Here is a 16032-nt window from a genome sequence, read left to right as displayed (position 1 = left end):
AGATAAGTCTGCAAAGATATTCCTGAAGTTAATGTTATAGTGTTTTGCCTGTGTTTTCTTCTTTTATGGTTTCAGTGATTTACGTGGTAGTTTTTTGTATATTTCAAGCTGATTTTCATGTATGGTATGAGATAATGGCCTAGTTTCATTCTTTTGCATATGACAGTTTAATTTTATCAACCCTTTTGCATGTGACAGTCTCATTTTCTCAATATTTGTAAAAGAGGCTATCCTTGTTCCAGAGCATGTTCTTTGCTCCTTTGTCATATATGTGGGGTTTTATTGCTGGGGTCTCAAATATATTCTTTTGGTCTGTGTATCTGTTTTATTTCAGTAAAATATCGTTTATTTTATGGCTTTATAGTATAGTTTGAAGTCTGGAAGTGTAATACATCCATTGACCCCCTTTTTAGTCAAGAGATGTTTTTTTGTTGTTCCATATGAATTTCAATAATCTTTGCAGTATTTCTTTGAAAAAGGCCATTGGAATTTTATTGGGATTATATGTAATCTGTAAATCACTTTGCAGAGTATGGCCATTTTGATGATGTTGATTCTGCCTATATATGAGTAGGTAATATTTCTCCATTTCTTTTTTGCCTTCTATTTCTTTTAGCAATGTTGTATTGTTTTCCTTGTATAAATCTTTCACCTCCTTTGGTTTATTCTCAGATATTTAATTTTTTGTAGTGAGATTGTAATTGGGATAGCTTTCTTAATTTCTTCTTTTAGTTCATTATTTGTATATAAGATGGCAATTGATTTTTGTTATGTTGATTTTGTTTTCTGCCATTTTCTTGAACTAGTTTATTGTTTCAATTAGTTTTTTCATGGAGTCTTTGGTGTTCTCTATGCGTATTATAACATCTGCACATAATGATAGCTTTATTTCTTTCCCAACTTGGATTCATTTTATTCCTTTCTTTTGCATAATTATTTTATGTATGACTTCTAATACTATGATGAGTAGTAGTGGTGAAAGTGGACATTCTTGCCTTCTACCACGTATTAGTGGAACAAAATTCAGTTTTACCATTAAGAATGATACCAGCTATGGTTTTGTCATATATGGCTTTTATTATGTTAAGGTATGTGTCATTTATCCCATTTTTCAAGTTTTTTTTATCATAAATAGATACTGAATCTTACCAAATGCATTCTTGGGACCTATTTTTATGATCATGTGGTTTTTCCCTTTTTGTTGATGTTGTGTATTACATTGATTGATTTTTCAGATGTTGAACCATCCTTGTGTTCCTGGTATAAATCCCATGTCATCATGTTGTATAATCTTTTTAATGCATTGTTGGATTCAGTTTGCATTTTTTTATGCATACAAGAACTGGGGTACAGGCCAGAGGTGTGAGGGGTTGAGAGTATTCACCAGAGACAAAGTGGGGAACAGAACAGGCAGATTGAATGAAATACACTGCTGAGGGGAGCAGTGGGTGAGATAGGAGAGGTCTGCTGCACATGTGAGTAGCTCCCTGGCCAACTTCTGCCGCAGTGGCTGCGCACAGCTTCATAGTTTGCATCTTAACCCCTTGTGCCACCAGGGAAGCCCAGTTTGCTTAGATTTTATTGAGGATTATGGTGTCTGTTCATTAGGGAATTATGTCTGTGGTTTTCTTTCTTTCTGGTGCCGTTGTTTGATTTTGGTATAGTGTTATATTGTCTTAGTAAAATGTGTTTGGAAGAATTCCTTCTTTCTTGATTTTTGGAAAAAGGCTGAGCAGGATAGGTATTACTTCATTTGTAAATGTTTGGTAGAACTCATGTGAAAGAATATGGTTCTGGCCTTTTGTATTTTGGCAAAGTTTTGATTACTGTTTCAGTTTCCTCACTTGTGCTTGGTTTTTGCAGATTTTCTATTTCTTCCCTATTCAGTCATGGATGATTGTACAATTCTGGGAATCTATCTGTTATTTCTAGGTTGTTGCATTTGTTTACATGTAAATCTTTTTTTTTAAAGATTTTATTTATTTATTTATACAAGCACTGGGTACAGTCAGAAGCTCAGGAGGGTGAGAGAATTCACCAGAGCCAGAGTGGGGAACAGAACAGGCAGATCCACAAAATACACTGCTGAGGGGAGCAGCAGGTGCGGCAGGAGAGGTGGGACCCTCGCCAGTGGCCAGGGATCGAACCGGCGCTGCAGAAGCTGCGGGTAGCTTTGCAGCCCAGCCCTCAACCGCTGTGCCACTGGGGAGGCCCTACATGTAAATCTTTCTAGTAATCTCTAAATTTCTGTAGTGTATCATAACTTCTCTTTCATTCTGGATCCTATTTGTTTCCTCCCTCTTTTTTTTAGTGAGTATAGCTAAAGCTTTTTCTATTTTTCTTATTGTTTTTCTAAGAATTATCCTTTTGTTTTATTGATCTTTGGGCTACTTTTTTATTTTTAGTTCATTTATTTCTGCTCTAATTTTTATTATGTGCAATTTTGTATTGGCCTTTAGATTTTTTTTTTGTTATTGTTTTTTAGTTCCTTGAGATTAAAGACAAGGTTATTTGTTTGGGCTCTTTCTAATTTATTACTGTGTGTCTATATTGCTGTATAATTCCTTCTTAAAACAGCTTTTGCTATGTACCATACATTCTGAAAGGTTGTATAGTTTGCCTTGAGGTATTTTTTGATTTCTTCATTAACCCAGTGATCATTCAGTAGTTTATTGTTCAGTATCATGTATTAAACATTTCCTTATTTTCTTTTTGTAGCTGATTTGTAGTTCAGTACTGTTATGTTCAAAGAAGGTACGTCGTATGATTTATCTCTTCATCGATTTGTAAATATTTGTATTTGGTCAATCCTGGAGAATCACCCATGTGCACTTCAGAAAAATGTGTATTAAGCTTTTTTTTTTTTAAGATTTATTTATTTATTTATACAAGCACTGGGTACAGTCAGAAGTGTGGGAGGGTGAGAGAATTCACCAGAGCCAGAGCAGGGAACAGAACAGGCAGACTGATGAAATACACTGCTGAGGGGAGCAGCGGGTGCGGCAGGAGGGGTCTGTCATGCCATGTGGGACACTCGCCGGTGGCCAGGTATCAAACTGGTGCTGCAGAGGCTGCGGGCAGCTTCACAGCCCAGCGCTCAACTGCTGCGCTACCAGGGGAGGCCCAGTACTAAGCTTTTTTATGTGTAGTTTCCTGTAAATCTCTATTAGAACCATGTGGTCTGGGTCTGTTATAGGTGATTATGCCCTTGTATATTTTCCATCTCATTGATCTAAACATTGGTGAGAGTGGGGTATTATGTCTGTTTTCAAATTTGATAATATCTGGTATATTTTGGTGCTCCTTCTTTTGATGAATATATATTTATGAGGGTTATATCCTACTGTTGTATTGTTTCCTTGATAATTGTATAGTATCCATATCTGTCTCTTGTTACCCCTTTAAGTTGAAAATCTATTTTGCCTGATGTATGTACGGCAGTCCCTGCCTTCCTTTGGGTGCCATTTGTTTGCAGGAATTTTTTCCATCCCTTTACTTTTAGTCTGTATTTATCCTTGGTACTTAGATATGTTTCCCAGATGCAGCAGAAGGTTGGATTCTGTTTCCTTATGCAACTGTATCTTCAGTGTCTTTTTATTAGCAAGTTTATTAGTCCATTGACATTTAGAGAGATTATTGACAGGTAAATATCTGTCACTACCATTTTTCCCTAGGTTTCTGTTTCTATTTAACTCCTTATTCACTTATTTTTCTTTTCCCACTCTTTGGTTAAGATTCTAAATAACCCTTTTGTATTTCTTGGAGGGGTGGTTTAGTGGATGGAAACTCCATAACATTTTTTTCTGAGATGGTCCTTATCTCTCATATTTAAAAGGGAGATTTGCAGGATACGGTACTCTTGACTGGCATTTTTTTTCTTGGAGTGTGTTGAATATGTCATTCATTCTTCTCTTGCCCACAGTGTTTATTCAGATAAATCCCACGTTAATCTAATTTGTGTTCCTTTGTAGGTTACCTATTTCTTCCACTTCAGCCTATTCATTATTTTTTCTTTGTCTTGGACTCCTAAGAGTTTTATGTGTCTTGCCGTAGTTTTCATTTTATAAACATAGCTGGGTGTTCATTTTGACTCTTGTATTTCTATGTTCATTTCCTTCTTCAAGTTTAGAAATTTCTCCTTCACTATTTACCTTCTCTTATCTCCTTCTGGGATTTGTATGATTTTTTATATTTCCTTTCCTTATAGTGTTTGATAATTCTCAATGTGTTTCTTCATTCTTTTTCCTTTGTTTTTCTTTTTCTATCCTACTTCTTACCTTTTTTATCTCAATATTACTGATTTTTCTTCATTTGATTTATTCTACTTCCATGGTTTTCTCCTGAATTTTTTGCTTTTTCCTGCAATTCTGTTATTTTTTTGTTTAAAGTTTTAATTTTGACCTTCTGTTTGTTGATTGTGTTCCTCATAGTATTCATTTCCTTTTCTGAGTTTTATTTATATGGTTTTCATTCTTTTGTTTTCTAAATCATGGCCATCTTGAATTCTATGTCTGATAGGTATACTCTTCCATGCTTTTGTGGTTTGGTACTGGGGTTTTGTTTTCTCTGTGTGGTGTATTGTTGCCCTGTGTGCTTGCTTGACCATTTGTATTTTCTTTCTCCACATCGTTTCTTTTAGGTTTGCTCTGTTGTTGTTGAGACTTTTGTTCTATATGAGTCTTTGTCTCCTACTCTTCTGTGTGGTTACTTGATGATGGGCACACCTACTGGGGTCTCTTGCTATTCTTGGGATGGTGCTAAAGCCTCCCCTGAAGCCATTCTTGGCCTTGTTCTGGTGCCTGAGACAGTTGGCAGAGCACACAGTTGAGAGGCCGAGTAGACAGGACTTCACCCCATCTGTGTCTGTTTCTATGAGTGGGAGGGTGGAGCATTGCTGACTATCCCTGATATAGAATGATATCCTCTGTGGCTTTAAGTAAGGTGCTAGTCTGCTCCCAATGTGCAAGTGGCTTGTGCTGAGTTAGATGCACTTTCTGGCACCCTACTGTGAATAGGTAAGCTGGCAAGTCCCAATGAACTGTGTTGTACATCTTATTCTGAGATGCTGGTGGCTGGGCCTGGAGTCAGGGGTGTTTATGGTGAGGTTGCTGAAGATCCCTAGTGTAGAGCAAGGCTTGTTGTGGCACAAGCTGGAGTGCTGGTCTGCTCTGAGGTACTGGTGGCTGAGTGCTGAGTGGAACGTATTTATATTTCCTGGGATCAGCAGGGGGCCTGCCATGACTAGGTAGGCCCTGAAAGGCCCAGACTGTGGCATATATCTGCTCCAGAGGTGCTGGAGACTGGGATTGGAGTCATGGGTGCTTTCTGCCTTTTTGTTTAAATAATTTTATTGTCCATAAATTTATATATTTTTATAAGATTTACTTATACAGCAATTGGGGTACAGTCAGAGGTGCAGGAGGGTGAGAGAATTCACCAGAGACAGAGCAGGGAATAGAACAGGCAGACAAACCGAAGACACTGCTGAGGGGAGCAGCGGGTGAGGCTGGAGAGGTCTGCCATACCATGTGAGTTGCTTCCTGGCCAGCCGGGAATCGAACCAGCACTGCAGAGGCTGCGGACAGCTTCACAGCACTGCGCTCAACCCGCTGCGCCACTGGGGAGGCCCCTGTCCATAAATTTCTAAACCACATTTCCAAATCCCAGTAATACCCTAGATTTTTTTTTTCATTTTTGGGGGAACTTTGCACACTTGATATAATCATCCACATGGGTAGGCCCTTTAATTTTGTTGAGTTCTGTAAGGAAAATGCATTATCTATGTGGTGGATCTGCTATATATGCAGACCCAACTTGATATATTGTATGAATTATTTGTTACTGGTCAGCTTTCCAATTTACATCAATGCATACCTTATTGAGATTTCATTTGTTGTTTCCACAGATTTCAGGAAACCTTACTGTGCCTTGGATTACAGGGTGTTCTAGAAAAAGAGCAGTAAGTAATTTTTCATTTAAAGCAGTAAATGGTTTTGCTCTGTGTTGTTAAATGTCATTGAGAAAATTGTAAGGATATTGGTAAAGGAGGCAAGACTGAACCTCAATTAGATTGTATTTTCATCAGGAACAAACTTGAGATCATTATATATATCTATATATGTGTATATATATTACAAATGTAACTAAATAAAATGCAGTAATCAGCACACTCTATAATCTTCGAAAATATTTTGCTGTTTTAAGAAAATTCAAAGGTAATTCATTAAAAAAACTACAATTTTTCTACATCTTATCTGCCCAGTTTATTTGATCATATACTTCAGTCATGGTTGTTATAAATAGTCAACATTAAAGAATTCACATAACTATCTACCATTAATTCATTTTAGTGTTATGAGTGATGAGTAACTAATATTTTAATAATCTTACTTTTCTGGTTTTCTGCTATAGCTGTTGGTTTTTATAATGTTCATATAGCAGAACTTCATTACAATTGTTTTCTCAATGAGTTTTTTTTTTCTTCAGTTAGTCTGTGTAAGACCCACAAATCTGTATCTTAGCAAATGCCCCATGAGATTTTGGTTTAACTGTTCCATAAATGGGGAACTATTAAAGGATTTTTACCATAAAAGAGATATGAGTAGATGTTTAGAAAGATAATTCAAGTTACTGTGTGGAAGATAGTTTTGGGGATAATAAATCTGAAGCCAGAACTTCAGAAATAAACAAGATTGTATAAAATCCTCTCTCTTTTCCACATAGAGTAGAACTGCAAACCATGGAAGGAATACAGGGTGCCACCAAAGGAGAATTCTGAAAGGTATAAAGAAAGCAAGTGGTTAGGGACTCTAGGACTTAGGTTGGGGACAAAATGCCCTGTTGCTCTAACAGAAAGTGATTCAGGCCAGGCATTTCTTGATCTGCAACCTAACAAGAGAAGGCGAGTTGGATAGGTTCATTCCTCCCAACAATGTGATGTGAGTCCCACAGACAACCTTAAGTAAACCTGGCAATATTGGTAAAGATCATTTGGAAACCTCAAAGGCAGCACACAACTAAGGGAACTGCTCTCCTTCTTTGCTGGGGCTGAGATTCTCTTCCCTTACCCAGAGACACCAGATATTAATACCAACATCCAATAATACAACTAAAAGCAGCCTGATGTTAAAAATCTCTTTTTCCATGTAGGTCAGGAAACTGTTTTCTCCACCTAGAGAACAAGGTGCTTAGTTAACACCAGGAAGAGTGATTAAGATACCAAATGCACTCAGCCCAGGAAGTTCACTACCCATCCCTGAAGAATGGAGAATCTATTTTCCCACCTAGACACTGGTCTATTGGATGATACCAAGAGGAGGAAACTCCCCACAGTAATCATCTGAGTTGGAGAAGGTTTTGCTGATCCTTTACATGTTACTATTAGGATCATTGGAAATCCAAGTGATGCCAGACAAATCAAGCAGATTAAAATAATACCACAAATGTTCTGAAAATTAAAGTATCATGGGAACCACATTTTATAAAGTAGGTCAATACTTTTGTGCTAAATATAACTGGGTGACTTCCTGATTAAATTAATAAGATTCCAATAAGAGCAAATATCTCCTAACATACTGGCCAAAATATCTAGACACAACTGAAAATCACCCATCATTCCAAGAACCAGAAAATTATAGCTTGAATTATAAAAAAACAACAATATTAATCAGATAGTGAAATTATCTGGAAAGAATTTTAGAGGATCCCTTATAAAAATGTTTCAATAAGCAATTACATATTATCATGAAACAAATGGAAAAAAAACAGAAAATCTCAATAAAACAATCAAATGAGAATTATAGAACTAAAATTTACAATAACTAAAATGAAAAATTTGCTGGATGACTCAATATTGAGTGGCAATAAGAGTATACAATTGGGGGCCTCAGCACTGTATTTAGGTCAATCTCCCTGTTCTGCTCTACTCTCTGTCTCTGGTGAATCCTCTCACCTCCCACACCTCTGGCCTGTACCCCAGGTCTTGTACGCATAAATAAACATTTTTTTGTGGTACCCTCGCCTCTGGTGGCTGGGGATCAAACCTTCACTGCAGAGGCTGCGGGCAGCCTCGGGCAGCCTCGCAACCCAGTGCTCAACTGCCCAGCGCTCAACTGCTGTGCCACCAGGGGAGGCCCCGAATAAATAAATATTTGTTAAAGAGCTTATAGACTAAATGTATGTGAGGATAGGTTGAAAAAATTTACTTAATTCAAACAACAGAGAAAATAGTCTGAAAAATAAGAAAGAGCCTCGCAGTTCTGTGGGGCAATTATATATTCAAATATTTGTATAATTGGAGTTACACAAGAAGATGAGAAAGAAAATGAAACTAAAAGAATATTGAAAGAAATAATGACTGAAAACTTCCCAGGTTTAGAAAATAACATAAATGTATAGATTGAAGAATCTGAGTGAAGTCTAAACAGGATAAATGCAAAAAATTGACACCAAACATTTCATAATTAACTTTTGAAAACTAAGCAAAAGCAAAAAATCTTGAGTGCACCCAGAAAGAAATGATACATTAACTATAAGGCAACACCAATTCAAATAATATTGGATTTCTTATCTAGAACTCTGGAGGCCAGAAAGGAACTGGCAAACTTTTTTCACATGCTGAAAGAAGGTTGTCGTCATCTGATAATTCAATATTTGCCAAAAATATTGATCAGAAATGAAATAAAAGTGAAGACATTTTGAGATGAAAGAAAGTTTAAGTCAGCAATCAAGAAATTCTTTTTCTCTAAATGAATGAATAAAGGAAATTCTTCACACAAATATATGATATAGAAGAAATTGGGGCAGCAAGAAAGAATAAATAACAATAGAAAGAAAAATATGCTTGTCTTACTCTTCATGTATTTTCCACCATATTTGATAATTGAAACAAAATTTGTAGTACTATCTGATACTCAAGCCTATTTAAAATTGGGGATGATTAAAGCACCTAAATAGAAACAAAGTTTCCATACTTCACTAGATATAGTGTACTAGTATCAATATTTTACTATAAATAATATCATGTGTGTTTAATAGCCAGAATGACCACCATAAACATTTTACAAAATGATAAACACTCTTAATATGATCAAGAACAAAATGAAATCCTAGCAAAATGTTCAAATAACACACAGGAAGGAAAGGGGAAACATAAGAATGCAAAGCATAAGATACAAAACAAATGATAAGATTACAGACTTAAGCCCTAACATATCAATTATTATCATAAATATAAATATGGCAAGAAAAATGTAGATATTTACATAGCGGAGAGCACAGTGGACTGTGGTGGAGGTCTATAGGTGCTTTGGTGGTGGGCACAATATGGTTGACTACACCTGAATGGGGAGATCCTATACTTCCAAAATACTAACATGTTTATAAACCAATGGTATTTCAATAGAAGAAATTAATTAGTTAAAAAATACATCCACTTCATACTGTTTATAAAAAATTCACTTCAAATTCAGTAATAGGTAGATTGAAAGTGCAAAGGTAAGGAAAATATATCATGCAGACATTAATAATAAAAACCAGGAGTGAGTGATTATGTTAATATCAGTTAAAATAAACCTGAGACAACAAGGACGTCTTGTAAAATTATCAATCCTAAATGTATACAAACAAAGAATCAAGGCTTCAAAATACATGAATTAAAAAAACTGATAGAAAAAAGAGAAACAAATCCTCTAAAATTATAAATAGGAACTTCAACACCCATGTCTCAGAAACACATAGAAGTACTAGGCAGAAAATAAGGAAATAGAAGGTTTGAACAATGCAACCAATACAAACCATTTACAATATAGAACACTCCAACAAGAAAGTAGTACATATTTTTAATGGTCCCACAGTACATTAGACAAGATAGACCTTTTCAAAAATCTAAGTAAAATCTAAAAAACCACTTATAATCAGGGAAAAGCAAATCACAACCACAATAAGATACCACCTCACACCAGTGAAAATGACACATATTTTAAAAACTGGGAACAAGTGCTGGTGAGGATGAGAAAAAAGGAACCCTGTTACACTGCTGGTGGAACTGCAAATTGGTCCAACCACTGTGGAAAACTGCGTGGAGCTTCCTCAAATTACTGAAAATAGAGCTAACATATGACAACAAGTGCACTCCTAGGAATCTACCCAAAGGACACAAAAACATTAATTCAAGGGCCTCTCCTGGTGGTGCAGCAGTTGAGCGCTGGGCTGCAAAGCTGCCTGCAGCCTCTGCAGCGCCGGTTCCATCCCCGCCCGGCTGGCGAGTGTCCTACATGGCGTGCAGACCTCTCCTGCCTCCCGCTGCTCCCCTCAGCAGTGTTTTCAGTTCTGCCTGTTCTGCTCCCCGCCCTGGCTCTGGTAAATTCTCTCACCCTCCTGCACTTTTACTGTACCCAGTGCTTGTATAAATAAATAAATCTTTAAAAAATTTTAATTCAAAAGGAAACCTGCACTCTGGTGTTTATTACAGCAATGTTTACAATAGGTAAGGTATGGAAACAACCTAAGTGCCCAAAAATAGATGACTGAATCAAGAAGATGTCATGTATATACACAATGGAATACTACTCAGCAATAAAAAATATAAACTCATGACATTTGCAGCAACATAGATAGAGTAGGAAGGGATTATGCTCAGTGAAATAAGCCAGAAGGAAAAAGAAAATTATTGGATGGTTTCATTTATAGTAGGAATACAGGGGAACCAAATAGGGGATCGGGAAAAATTATAATTAATTAAAAAAATTAACAGGCCACTATAAATCAGATTTCTGCAGGGCAGGGAAAGGGAGAGTGATAAAAATGGGACCGGGTAGCACAAGGGACTATGGTGATGGTGCACAGGTGAATTGGTGGTGGGAATTTTACGGGGACCACATCTGAGAGGAAAACATATATTGTACAAGAAGGAAGAATGATGTAAATATATATATATATCAATTAAAAAAGAAATCAATTTACTTATTTCACTTACAATTTAAGTAGATGAGATTGCAAAATGTATCATAAATTGAAATCTTCAGGTAGCTTATATAGTCCTTTTGTACATTGAAAATACATGGATGAATATTGAAACTCATTTATCTTGGATAATTTTGAAATTATTCAGCCTGGACTAGAGAATTGATAGAGGTCCACTATCTCTGCAATTCTAAAGTTACACACCTCAACAATATGCTCTTAAATCACTGCTAAGTATAGTAAAGAGGGAAGTTAATTTTTTCAATCCCTACCCTCTCTAGTTAAACAATTTTTAAAACTATGATTAAAATATTTGTATTATAGTTAAGCACAACAGGGGCTACTGAAATACAATACTGGAAATAAGAATTAACCTTTTATTTTTCTATAAAAGTTTAACATAGGTCAAAATAAAACTGGGTAAGAATCATTGCCTTTATCACATTTTTTTTTACATTTTCCCATTTTGAGATATAATTGACATATATCAAGGTTTTAGTGCAAGGTACACAACATCATGATTTGTTGTGTGTGTTATATTGCAAAATGATTACCACATAAGCTTAGTTAACATCAATCACAATATACTGGGAGAAATAAAACTAGTTACCATATCAACAGCAGATGATTTTAAGACTTGTTAGGAATAGAGATCTTATAACTTGACACATGTGTGAATAGAGAATTGGGGTGGTTGATGTTTCTAGGGGCAGAATGTAATATTAAGAAATTAATAACTGTGGGCCTCCCCCTGGTGGTGCAGCGGTTAAGCGCTGGGCTGCGAAGCTGCCCGCAGCCTCTGCAGCGCCAGTTCAATCCCCGGTCACCAGTGAGGGTCCCACATAGTGCGACAGACCTCTCCTGCTGCGCCTGCTGCTCCCCTCAGCAGTGTATTTTGTCAGTCTGCCTGTTCTGTTCCCCGCTCTGGCTCTGGTGAATTCTCTCACCCTCCTGCGCTTGGGACTGTACCCAGTGCTTGTATAAATAAATAAATAAATCTTTTTTAAAAAAAGAAATTAATAACTGTAATAGCAGTTAAATGTAGCCAAAATATGGTCTTGATGACTTGTACATTTTTAGTACTGAAGGTAACAGTGAAATTGAATAAAATGCATATTAATATAAAATTATGATAGACGTGAGATTATTTTTATTTTTTGTTAGTGCTTGTTTTGGTGGTAGGTATGGTGATATATATCTAAAGGGTATGAAATTATTCCCCTAAATCATATAAAATATTGTAAGACAATGATACCCCAATAATAAAATATAAAAATATATAATTGGGATAATTTACATAAAATAAGCTATTAAAATTTTAAAATATTATTTTAAAATAAAAAAATTATAATGAAGTACTACTATACATCTTCTAGAATGGCTAAAATTAAAATGACTGACCATACCAGGTATTGACTAAGATCTAAAGGGACAGCATTCTCATATACTACCAGTGGGAATGTAAAATGGTATAATCACTTTGAAAAATATTTTGATAGTTCCTTAAAGATATAAACACACATCTTCCATGTGATTTACCCATCCCAATCCAATAAAAAAGAAACTAAATGTCTTAATAAAAACTTCTACAGAAATATTCATTATATCTGTGTGGCAAAACACTGGAAACAATCTAAATATCAACAAATGAATGGATAAACAAATTGTAGTATATATTTTCAATGGAATATTTTCAACATTAAAAAGGATATCAGGCCCAAGCCAGGCCCCTTCTGACCAGCAGTCTGAGCCCAGAGGGGGAGCGGGCACCCACAGCCAGGGCAGACCAGGCACGCAGAAGAGTGTGCCTGTCTCCGAATCACCATTTTAGAATAGGGACCTTTCTTCAATAAAGACTGCTTGAAACCAGCAGAAGGCTCCCAGAAGAGCCAGAGGTGAGCTGGGTAGTTAGCCCAGGCCAGGCCCCTTCTGGCCAGCAGTCTGAACCCAGAGGGGGAGGGGGCACCCAGGGCCACTGCAGATCCAGCATGAGGGAGAGTGTGCCTGTCTCTGAATCGCCATTTTAGAATAGGGAGCTTTCTTCAATAAAGACTGCTTGAAACCAGCAGAAGGCTCCCAGAGGAGCCAGAGGTGAGCTGGGAAGTTCACCCACACCAGGCCCCTTTAGGTCAGCATTCCGAACCCAGAGGGGGAGCGGGCACCCAGGGCTGGGGCAGACCCGGTGTGTGGAAGAGTGTGCCTGTCTCCAAAGCGCCATTTTAGAACAGGGACCTTTCTTCAATAAAGACTGCTTGAATCTGGCAGAAGGCTCCCTGTGGAGCCAGAGGGAGAAGGTTCCCTGCGGAGTCAGAGGTGAGCTGAAAGCCCCCACAAGCCCTGTCCCACCTGGCAGGAAGTCAGAGCCCAGAGGAGGATCCAGAGATTTGGAACCCAGAGTGCAATCCAGCTGCCCCACCTCCAGGGAAGTCTGTGGGACTCCAAGATGCACCTTTGTAACTAAACACAGAAGGAGGAGAGGTTCTGTGACAGTGACCATTATTAACATACTCAAAGTACCACTGCCTCACGAGACTTCTGGCATAACAGTTTGGTTTTTTTTTAATATTTATGTATGTATGTATGTGTGTATAAATAAATACATACATACATATAAGCACTGGGTACAGTCAGAAGTGCGGGGGGGTGAAAGAATTCACCAGAGCCAGAGAGGGGAGCAGAGCAGGCAGAAGGACCGAAGTACACTGCTGAGGGGAGCAGCGGGCGGCAGGAGAGGTCTGCGCGCCATGTGGGACCCTCCTGCGGTGGCTGGGGAGCAGCCGGGGATCGAACCGGCAATGCAGAGGCTGTGGGCAGCTTCACAACCCAGCGCTCAACCCCTGCGCCACCGGGGAGGTCCTATGTGACTACTTTTAGATTGTGGGTATCAGCCCTTTAGCTGTATGAACATAGGAGTACATATTTTCTCTCATTTAGTAGAGTATCTTTTTATTTTAATGATAGATTCTCTTACTATGCCAAAGATTTTTAGTTTGAATTAGTCCCATTATTTTTGCTTTCGTTTTCCTTACCACTATAGTTCACTCACCAAAGATATCGCTGAGGCTACTGTTGTGGCCTGTTTTCTTCTATACATTGTTTTCATGCCTTACATCTAAGTCTTTTATACATTTTGAATTAAATTTTGTCTTTGTTGTGAGATAGTGGTCGTTTCATTTTTTTTTTAAGAATTATTTATTTTGTACAAGCACTGGATACAGTCAGAAGCGCAGGACGGTGAGAGAATTCACCAGAGCCAGAATGGGGAGCAGAACAGGCAGAAGGACCAAAGTACACTGCTGAGGGGAGCAGCAGGCAGCAGGAGAGGTCTGCATGCCATATGGGACCCTCCTCCCATGGCCGGGGAGCAGCTGGGGATCGAACTGGCACTGCAGAGGCTGACGGGCAGCTTCTTAACCCAGCGCTCAACCGCTGCACCACCAGGGAGGCCCTCTAGTTTCACTCTTATGGGCAAAAATAAGACTACTAAAGGGAAAAATGGGGGCATAGAAGCTAAGCGGATAGAGGATCCAATGGACTGTGGTAGATCATTATGGACTTCTTTTGCTATCTTATAATAACATTCTTTTGTACAGTTTGGATCCTAACCACCTAAAGCATATATCGTGTTATAAACCAATGTTTTCCTGCCATCATCTCTAATATCTCCTTGTTCCTTACTCCCTGCCCTCTACCTCTTACCAGGAGTCCTCACTGCATTTATTAATGTCCCTTAATTTTTATAAGTATTTTACTTTGTGAAATCTTTTGCTATATAAGTATTCATTATTTGCTTTTGTCACTCTAACTTACTTTACTGCACATAATTCCCTTCAACTATTCCGATTTTGCTGCAAATGATTGGGTTTCATCATTCCTCATAGCTAAATGGTGTTCTGTGGTGTGGATATATACCATATCATCTTGATCCAAAAGTCCACTGATAGACATATAGGTTGCTTCAATGTTCTAGCTGTTGTAAATAGTACTGCAATAAAAATTGTAGAATATATAGGTTTTTTTTCTATTGATGGTTTTATGGTGTTTGGATAGATGCACAAGCGTAGGATTGTTTAGTTTTATGGTAATTCCATTTTCAGCTTTTTAAAATGAATTCAGATCACTTTTATAATGGCTGCACCATATTACATAAAATAAATTATAGTTAATAAGCTTCCACTTTCTCTACATCCTCTCCAACAAGTTTTGTTGAGGGTCTTTTTAATTTGTGCCATTCTCATGAGCATGTCATGCTCTCCCATTGTGGTTAACTGTGTTTTTCATTGGAAGCAATGATGAACATTTTTTCATGTATCTATTGGCTTTCTGGATATCCTTCTTGGTCAATTGTCTTCTCATAACTTCTACGCATTTGTTAATTGGGCAGGGTATTTTTTTTGGTTATTGTATATTGTATATTAATCCCGTATCAACTGTATTTTGTGTGCATATTTTCTCCCATTCAATAGGGTGTCTTTTTAATAGTCTTGTGCTTTCCTTTTATGTATTAAAAAAATTAACTTCAGTAACAATTGTTTATTTTTATTATTTTCATTGGCATAGGTGTAGAGTCACCACAGATATCTTTATCATTGTAATGTTGTCTTCTATATATTTTATCGTTGTTTTCTTATATCTAAATCATTAATCCATTTGGAATTTATTTTTTGTATGGGATTAGTGAGTTATCCAGGTTCATTCTTCTATGTGTGGCTTTCAAATTTTCTCAGCTCAATTTATTAAAGAGACTTGTCTTTTCTCCATTGTATGGTCATAGCTACTTTATATATGTGTATATAGATTTATATCTGGGCATTTGTTTCTATTCCATTGATCCATATATCTATTTTTGTGCCAGTACTATGTTGTTTCTAGTACTGTTGCTCCATAGTAAATATTGAAATCAAGTATGTGATGCCTACATTTCTGTAGTATTTCTTCAGGATTTCTTTTGCAATTTGAGGCCTTTTGTAGTTCCATATAAATTTCAATATTCTTGTTCAATTTCTTTGAAAAATATTGCTACTTTGATGTATTTGAATTTCTCTTAATGCTGCTATTGCTGTGTCCCAG

At 37.1% G+C, this 16032-nt stretch overlaps 1 protein-coding gene across 1 annotated transcript in view; it reads left to right on the top strand.

Annotated features, from left to right (window-relative positions):
• The window catches only part of HDX (highly divergent homeobox), a gene marked incomplete at its 3' end in the record, with an annotated part of 148651 nt that overhangs the window by 68380 nt on the left and 64239 nt on the right, over nucleotides 1-16032 (top strand). The window contains exon 4 of the mRNA XM_084258580.1: nucleotides 5906-5959. Within this exon, the coding sequence (XP_084114706.1) occupies nucleotides 5906-5959 (54 nt within the window). The remainder of the gene's footprint in view (nucleotides 1-5905; nucleotides 5960-16032) is intronic.

Source organism: Talpa europaea (assembly GCF_964194135.1).
Source record: "Talpa europaea genome assembly, chromosome: X".
In the NCBI taxonomy this organism is placed as follows: domain Eukaryota; kingdom Metazoa; phylum Chordata; class Mammalia; order Eulipotyphla; family Talpidae; genus Talpa; species Talpa europaea.
The sequence above is the reverse complement of the archived record's forward strand: the minus strand, read 5'-3'. Positions and strand labels throughout refer to the sequence as shown.